The sequence below is a fragment of the Nicotiana tomentosiformis genome, chromosome 4 (assembly GCF_000390325.3).
Source record: "Nicotiana tomentosiformis chromosome 4, ASM39032v3, whole genome shotgun sequence".
Classification (NCBI taxonomy): Eukaryota; Viridiplantae; Streptophyta; class Magnoliopsida; order Solanales; family Solanaceae; genus Nicotiana; species Nicotiana tomentosiformis.
In genome coordinates this window covers 562,862-571,682 of record NC_090815.1, presented here as the reverse complement: position 1 = coordinate 571,682, position 8,821 = coordinate 562,862, and the positions used below count along the sequence as shown (strand labels likewise).

Sequence of the window (8,821 nt, the reverse complement as noted above, 5' to 3'; positions counted from 1 at the left end):
CAATTTCGCTCAAATTTCAGGACACAACGTCCTAAAGTTTAAACCACAAAATTCAAACTTCAGGACATCGTGTCCTAAAGTTCAAAAATTATATCCTGAAGTTCGAATCTTATGTCCTAAATTTTAAATTAGTAGTTCAGAAATTCAAGATATCGTATCCTAAAGTTCAAAAATTGTATCCTGAAGTTCGAATCTTATATTCTAAATTTTAAATTAGTGGTTCAGAAATTCAAGACACTTAGTCCTGAATTTCAAATTAGCAGTTCAAAAATTCAGGACACTAAGTCCTGAATTTTCAAATTCATACATTTTAAATAGCGGGCTTAAAAGTGGTTATTGGTGCACTTCGCCCCATTTAGCACCACAAAATGAACATTAATATTGATTCTAGCACCTCCACTTGACAACCGAACTATATGAATATTCAATTGTACTTCTTTATTTATGTTTTTGTTATAAGAAAAATCAAATTATGGTGGATGTCTACTCTTCCTCCATGATCTTCTCAAATGCTTAATGACATATTCAATGACATATTTCTATGCTTAATGACATATTCAATGACATATTTTTCTTCACTTTTCATGCCTATATAAAGGCCTTGTAATAGATAAGAAAATACACACAATTGAAGAAGAAAATCTCTTCCTTCTCTCTATCTCTATTTCTTGTTCATGTTTTACTAAATTGCTTTTATTTCATAACAACATGTCTTGTTCATATTTTACTAAATTGCTTTTATTTTATAACACGTTATCAGCACGAATTGCTCATTTCATGATCTTCTACGTCAAGACTATATAAATTATAAGCAGACAATGAGATCAAGTACAATGAAAAATATCTTGGATGATAATACAAAGATAAGTTTTACATCCATCTAAACTCATTCATATTTTTATATTTTTGCATTAATTTTATATGCAGTATTTAGTTAAAATATTTTTTTCAATTGTATCCACTGAAATAAAGAACTGGAAAGGTATGTCTTTATTTGCTACATCTCTTATAGGACAAATATAATATTCCAATATATATATATATATATATATATACGTATATATATGTTCTGACTTTTTACATACTATGATAGATAATTATTAAGGTAATTTAGTAATAATATTTTTACCATCACATGATGTATTTCATTAAAAGCAAAATTATCAAATATGTAGGCGATTTTACAGTACCTTGCAAATTTAGCATTCGAATATACAATCAATATAAACTCATTATAGTTATAATTTATAATAGTTACAGTTATGCATTAAGCCTTAAATATTTTTGCTGGAAACATAAGGCTCATTCCTCCGTATTGAATTTTTTTGGTGAAGTTCTTATAGTCTTTGAAATATAAGTGGTTATAGGTTATCTGCATCTTTTCCCTAATTAATTTATTAAAATACAAAAATAATTGTATCATTTTTTTTAAAAATGACATATATCCTAACTAGCATTTTTATTGTAGAAGAACTGTTTCAAGATTGAAATAGTTATATATGTCTTCTTGAAAGTTAATTTACTTATGCCTATAAATATGAAGTAATAATATTTTAAAGGCTCGAGTGCGAGTCCTAGTGAATTTTGGCTTATTATGCCAAAGATTGAGGGTAAGACGATGGGTTCAAGTCCCAACGCACTATGTTGATAAAAAGACACTGGATTCAAGTTCCAACGCATTATGGCCTAGCATACCTTTATATGGGTAAGGCATTGGGTTTGAGTCCTAATGCACCATATTGATAATAATAATAATAATAACTAAAGAAAAAATAATATATTTTTCATGAAAAAATATGAAGCTTGTCCCACTTGATTTGCTCCATTCCTGAAGCGAATGTGATAGTAGTGCATGATAAGTCTAAATAAAGACAAGTGGTTGAAAAATAAATGTGGGCGTGCGAAATGTCAAAATAATAATAGTTATCACTATGGTAATTATAAAAAGGGAGAACAAGACAATGTTTACTATCAAATTGGTATGAAAAAATAAAATAAAGCACATTGTATGATTATACTCCATTCTTTGAAGAGAATGTGACATGTGATAAACATTGAGAATGCATACTTATTCCTGAAAGTGAATGTGAAAATATATATGTGATAAAGATTATGCATAATAATGTACTAGTGCATGGTTGGATAAATATTACAACTCACCTCTAAGGGGGGTTTGAGACAAAGAAAGATAAAATATTATTGTGTACTTACATGAATATATCATTTGTCGCATACATCTGATACGCCAAATATTTTGTCAAGCTTTATGAAAGTTATTAAAAGCAAAATTAAAGTAAGAAATTATTTTGCTTATGATGATTTTGAACATGACAATTATTATGATATGATTCTCTTTGTGAAAGAGACATTCATTATATGGATGGTGTGACAAAATATCTTGTAGTACAAAAGCAGTTAAGAGATCTGAAAGAACTAATTTGTTACTACCCGAATGAATGAAATTGTTCATGACATTAATCTTGTAGTAAGTCTCAAAAGAAATATTTTGATTTACAAATATATTAGCCAAAGTGGTTGGCATATTGAGACTATAAATGAAAAGAAGATTGAATACCTTTATATTACTATAATCATACCGGGTAAATATGAAATATTACCTGACTTTTCTTCTATTTGTACTACACAAGTATAAGCATGATGATGCAATCACAAGCCATAAGTAAACTAGAGGTTTACTGAAATAAATATTAGTTGGCATGACCGGTTGACCATCTCGGTTCAATTATGATGCGAAAATTTAATTGAGAATTACATTGGCATATATTGAAGAAATATAAGATTCTTCAAGAATTCTCTTCTGCTGCTTATTCTCATGATATACCAATTAAGGTTGGGATTGAATCCCTTGATTTATGGAACGAATAAAAGATGATAAATATGGGCCCAGTTACCTTTCATATGGACCGTTTACTATTATATGATTTTAATAGATGCATCTATTCTATGGTCACATGTGCATTTATTATCAACTTGCAGTTTGGCTTTTGCAAGATTGATTGCTCAAATTATTAGAGCACAGTTCCATAATATAAATTATGATGATTTATCTTGATAATACTGGTTTAAATTCAAGTTGGTGTAGCAGAAATTATATGTCTCCAATTATATCTAAACCATTGGTTATGAGAACAAAATTGCCAAAATAAAATTTAGTATGTGATATATTATTTAATATATAACAGCACTTGTACGCATCTAGCCAAGTTATGATAAGTTCTCCCTATCACAATCGGTTCAGGGTCAGAAACCAAATAATTTCCATCTAGAAATATGAATGTGCTATATGATTTAATTGTTCCACCACAATGCACAAAGATGGATCCCTAAATAAGGCTAGGGATATTTGTTGGTGATCCCAACAATAGGGGGAAAAAATGGGCAGCTGAAAAAGTAATGCATGTAATGAATTATTATGAGTACATCTAGATCCTCGTACGAGAAAATGTGAACTTGAAGTTCAAGTGATAATTCATTTGCAAAATATTGCCAGGCGTATTTGCTGACCCAAAACTAAATGTCATATTCAGCTGCTAATGCTCCAAATAAAATTAAGTTCATAATGAATAGAGTCTATGGCATGCATGAAGCATAATAGACTAATCGGTTCCAAAGATAAAACTCCTTGAAGAAGGAGAGGAGCAAATGTTCAAGATGGTCATAATAAGGAGGTAAGTGCTCTAGAAAAGCACCACGACATAACACTTCATAAGACCTCATGGGAGAGGCTCAGGTACCTGAACATAATAAGATAAAGAGATCTCAATAAGTTATGTCTTTATTGGGTAATAGTAGAACCGATATAAAATGATCGTTGACGATATTGTTAATATAATGTAGCGCTCAATATTATTAATATTGACGAGGATCTTGAGCTCAAATCTGTCATGAAATTTGGACAGATAAATGATTGGCCAAATGAAAAATACGCAATGAAAATTAATTTCACCTGAAAAATATGAAGTTGGACGGATAGTCCCAACATCTGAAAGTATAAAGCCAGTGGAGGTATAAATGTGTTCTTGTGCGAAAAAAAAAAGGTCAAGTCGATAAACATAAAGACGACTTGTGTCACAAGAAAATTTGTAAATATCTTGGCATTGATTATATAGAGACATGTTCTCCTGTGGTAGATGTCGCCATTTCAGGTTTTAATCTGGCAATATAAGAAAAATGTGATATGCGTATAATGGAAATCATTGAGGATTTAAATTGTTCTGAAGCATATTAAGGTTTCCAAGAAATTTATTAAATAAAGCTTCAAAAATCCTTATACGGATTGAAACAATCAGGGCGCATGTGGTATAATCGCCTGAGTGAGTACCTGTTGAAAGAAGGGTACAAGAATGATTCAATTTGTCCTTGTGTCTTTATAAAAAGATCTGGATCTAAATTTGTTATAATCACCGTGTATGTTGATGATTTAAATATCATTGGAACTCCTAGGGAGCTTCCTAAAGCAGTAGACTATTTAAAGAAAGAATTTGAAATGAAAGATCTTGGAAAGACAAAATTTTGTCTTGGTCTACAAATTGAGTATATGAAAGATGGAATTTTTGTCCATCAACCAGCATACACTAAAATGATTTTAAAGCGATTATATATGGATAAAGCACATCCATTCCGACATCATAAAAATAATGAAGAGCTTCTTGGTCCCGAAGTACCATATCTTAGTGCAATTGGTGCACTAATATATCTTTCTAACATTACAAGGTCTGACATAACTTTTTCAGTTAATGTCTTAACAAGATATAGCTCTGCTCCTACAAGGAGACATTGGAATGGAATCAAACACATATTGCGGTATATAAAAGGGACTACCGATATGAGATTATTTTATGACAATGATTTCAGTCCCGATCTTGTTGGTTATGCCGATGCTGGGTATTTATATGACCCACACAAGGCTCGATCTCAAACATGCTATGTGTTTACATATGGAGACACTGCCATATCTTGGCGATCGACTAAGCAATCAATCGTGGCTACTTCATTTAATCATGCTGAGATAATTGCTATTCATGAAGCAAGTCGAGAATGTGTATGGTTGAGGTCTATAATATATCTTATTCGAGACAAATATTGTTTGAAGTGTGACAAACTACCCACAATTTTGTATGAAGACAATGCAGCATGCATAGCCCAATTGAAGGGAGGATTCATAAAGGGGATAAGACGAAGCAAATTTTAGCAAAGTTATTTTTCACATATGATCTTCAAAAGAATGGTGATATCAATGTGCAACAGATCCGTTCAAGTGATAATATGGCTGATATGTTCACCAAATCTCTACCGACGTCAACCTTCAAGAAACTAGTGTACAAGATTGGGATGCGAAGGCTCAAAGATATGAATTGATGCTCTCATGAGGGGGAGTTAATATACGTTGTACTCTTTTTTCCTTATAAGGTTTTGTCCCACTGGGTTTTCCTTGCAAGGTTTTTAACGAGGCAACCAAAAAGCGTATTTTTAAATATGTGTACTCTTTTTCCTTCACTAGAATTTTTTTCCCATAGGAATTTTTCCTAATAAAGTTTTAACGAGGCACATTATCTATGGACATCCAAGGGGGAGTATTATAAGAAAAATTAAATTATGATGGATGTCTACTCTTCCTCCATGATCTTCTCAAATGCTTAATGACATATTCAATGACATATTTCTATGCTTAATGACATATTCAATGACATATTTTTCTTCACTTTTCATGCCTATATAAAGGCCTTGTAATAGATAAGAAAATACACACAATTGAAGAAGAAAATTTCTTCCTTCTTTCTATCTCTATTTCTTGTTCATGTTTTACTAAATTGCTTTTATTTCATAACAACATGTCTTGTTCATGTTTTACTAAATTGCTTTTATTTTATAACAGTTTTCACTAAGTCTTCAATTATTCATTAATCTAAACAATATAGACCCTAAATTATCGGGTCTTAATTAACTATGTTTTTGGTGGACAAAGTAAAATATTATGATGATGCAACCACCTGATGTGAGCATGATGCAAGCATGATTTCTTCAGTTGACTACTATAAATATTTACCAGTAGCAGCTAATAATAAACATTGAGGTTCATACTTGTACAGAATTTTCTTCATTTTCTCTACAATGGCTAGCTTTTCTTTCTTCTTTGTTACAATCTTGATCTTGGTTTTGCCCATTATTGAAGGGCGTATTCTGAAACTTGAAGGTTCAGAAATTAGTACTCAATTGATCTCAGATGGAGTTGAACACTTCAAGAATCAATCAGATTATCTAAGTCTAGGCAGCTCAAAGGCACTTATAACTTCAGGGGATCAATGTAAACATATATATGGTTTCTTTCCATGTGCAGAAAATATTGGAGGGTACATATACATGATTGCCATATTTCAGTACTTGTTGATTCTTGGTGAGAAAGTACTGTCCAAAGGAAGCAACAGGCTCTTTAGTATTCTTGACACTGGAATTTTTGGTGCAAGTATCTTTCCAACCCTTATAACATGGCCAAGAATTGTTATGGCGTTTGGTAATTATCTACTCCTTAATTGCCTTTGTCATTGCTCCAAGGAAATGTCCAAGTACTATTTATTCATAGGATCAGTGCAATTTAACCGGTTATAGCAGATTAGCAGGTTATTATCCTATTTCACATGTTACCAAATCAAGTTTGCCCTAATGAGTTACTTATTGTTACAAGTTTACTCAAATATTCGTACACTTTCAGTGCAAAGAACTTGAACTGTTATTCATATAAGTAGCATGTTTAATCCACGTTGTCTAGCAGTTGTGAATTAGTCCCTCTCATCAGTGGTGGAGCAAGCAATATCACTAATGATGTTCAAAATTATAAAATATATGTAGCAAAAGTAATGTTTGACCTTATATACATAGTATAATTTTCGGAGAACAACCTGGTTGCAGCTCCGCCCCTGCTTCTCATCCCTTTAAGCATTGAAACAAAATGCCTACATCTCTAAATTCAGTAGGGGATTTAGCCAATTCTTCCTTTTTGGAAATTATACTCTAACTAGCTAGCATTTGGTTTTTCAGTATCTGGACTTTTGATCAATAGAGAGCAAGCTCAAGTATCGGTATCTTCTTCACTTGGTTCGAATGTTGGTTCCAGTGTCTTGAATCTTACTGTGCTCTGGGGCATATGTGTCATACTTGGGAGACAAAACATCTCAGTAAATTCAAATACACAAAGTGCAGAATCCTCCTCTTCTACTTTGAAATTGAAAGACTTAAAGAGTATGTTAATTTCCTTTTCATACTTTGAAGTTTGGAAAAAGATATAACTAAGCATCATAAGAATGGGATCTTTCTTTTCCTACTTACAGTTACTGGAATCATAACAAATGATCTAACTGGTTATATAGCTGGAGTCATGTTTCTCTCCCTTGCACCATTCATAATAATGTTATTCGTCGATATCATCAGTTCATCAGTAGGAAAGCGTATCACCATTCTTGTTGCTCTCATAGTTTCAGTCACATTGTTGCTGTCATATTTCGCATATCAGGTTATCATCAACAACCTAATTTATGGTTCATTATCCAATTGGTAATCCTGATCTCTGTCAAACTAAGTCACTCTTTGGTGTACTTCAGGTTATAATACCATGTTTGTTTATGTTTCTGATATATGTAGATGTGGAATCCATTGATTCAAGAAGTGTTTATAATACATAAAACACGAAAACCTGGTGAAATTATTTGTGGAGCATATCCAAAGGCAGGTAAGAGGAAATCTCTTTAAAGGTGGACGTCCTGACACTAATGTGCTCAAAGGGTAACATTTTTTGACATCCTTAAATGATGAGTTAAATCTGCCACCCATACTTTTAAGTGACATGGAAGTGTAAACATCTTCCTTTTTACAGTCACGGTGTAGAAGTTGAACTCTTATGAAAAGTCTTGTTTCCTCAGCTATTTACGAAGACTTACAGTTAACACTACAATTCATTTAAAGTAGCAGCATTTTGATCTATTTAAGTCAAGAAAATTTCATTTTGCAGATTATTTACCAAAACCGACAAAGATAGGAGCAACTCCATAACACTCACCGAACTAGAAGAACTAGTAAACCAGCTTGAATCGGGAAAGGTTAAAGTGGACAGTAACTTTGCCCTGTCAACACTGTCACGGATTTTCGACAAAAATGGAGATGAGAGGATAAATGAGGAAGAGTTCATTGAGGGATGCAAGAAGTTGATACAGGAATCCAATGGCGATTCCACCTCCATCAGGAAACATTTCGATGAGGCAAAAAATTCAATTTATTTTGCTATCTCTTTCACTAATATAGACACTGGGGGCTATTTATGTAACAAAAAGATCATCACTTTTAGTTAGTCAAAATAAAAGCATGTTGATAGTTAGTGAAATGAAAATTTTAATATATGCAGGTAGTTCAGGCATACACTGAGGGACAAAGAAAAGAAATAGTTAAGATTCAGGAGCTCATGCCAAGAGTTCTCAAGCAAATACAGAACCAGGCAATTGAATCTGAAGGCCTTTTAAAAGATGACGGTAGCCCCAACATAGAAGCAACCCTCTTGGATAGATTTGAGGATTTGAGGGTCGAATCGTTATCGGAATTTAGTCATTTTAGTATGGTTAGACTCGTGGTTGAATGGACATTTTGGGTCATCACATTCTCCACCTCTAAAACAAACGTTCGTCCTCGAATGGAGTTAGAAAAAGTACCTGATTTGGTGAATAAGTGTGGATAACAGCTGCGTATATTATGCTCGGCCTCCCAAGTCGCCTCCTTGACCGGATGACCCCTCCACTGAACCTTTACGGAAGCAATG

At 32.7% G+C, this 8,821-nt stretch overlaps 1 protein-coding gene across 2 annotated transcripts; it reads left to right on the top strand.

Annotated features, from left to right (window-relative positions):
- Nucleotides 1–5,895: 5,895 nt before the first annotated feature.
- On the top strand, nucleotides 5,896–8,351 carry LOC104098869 (sodium/calcium exchanger NCL-like). 2 transcript variants are annotated; one of them, XM_070199461.1, is made up of 4 exons: nucleotides 5,896–6,532; nucleotides 7,057–7,257; nucleotides 7,347–7,797; nucleotides 8,024–8,351. In XM_070199461.1, the coding sequence occupies exons 1-3, from the start codon at nucleotides 6,133–6,135 to the stop codon at nucleotides 7,571–7,573; spliced, it is 828 nt and encodes a 275-aa protein (XP_070055562.1). In that variant the 5' UTR covers nucleotides 5,896–6,132; the 3' UTR covers nucleotides 7,574–7,797; nucleotides 8,024–8,351. The 2 variants fall into 2 exon arrangements, with proteins under 2 accessions (XP_070055562.1, XP_070055563.1); XM_070199462.1 differs by having other exon boundaries at nucleotides 7,347–7,744; nucleotides 8,024–8,350.
- The last annotated feature ends 470 nt before the right edge of the window (nucleotides 8,352–8,821 follow it).

Excerpts from the sequence above, each read along its gene's own strand:
- LOC104098869 (XM_070199461.1), top strand. The coding sequence starts at position 6,133 with ATGGCTAGCTTTTCTTTCTTCTTTGTTACAATCTTGATCTTGGTTTTG. Across the intron at positions 6,533-7,056 it reads AAGAATTGTTATGGCGTTTG|TATCTGGACTTTTGATCAAT; the intron begins GTAATTATCTAC and ends TTGGTTTTTCAG. Across the intron at positions 7,258-7,346 it reads GAAATTGAAAGACTTAAAGA|TTACTGGAATCATAACAAAT; the intron begins GTATGTTAATTT and ends TCCTACTTACAG.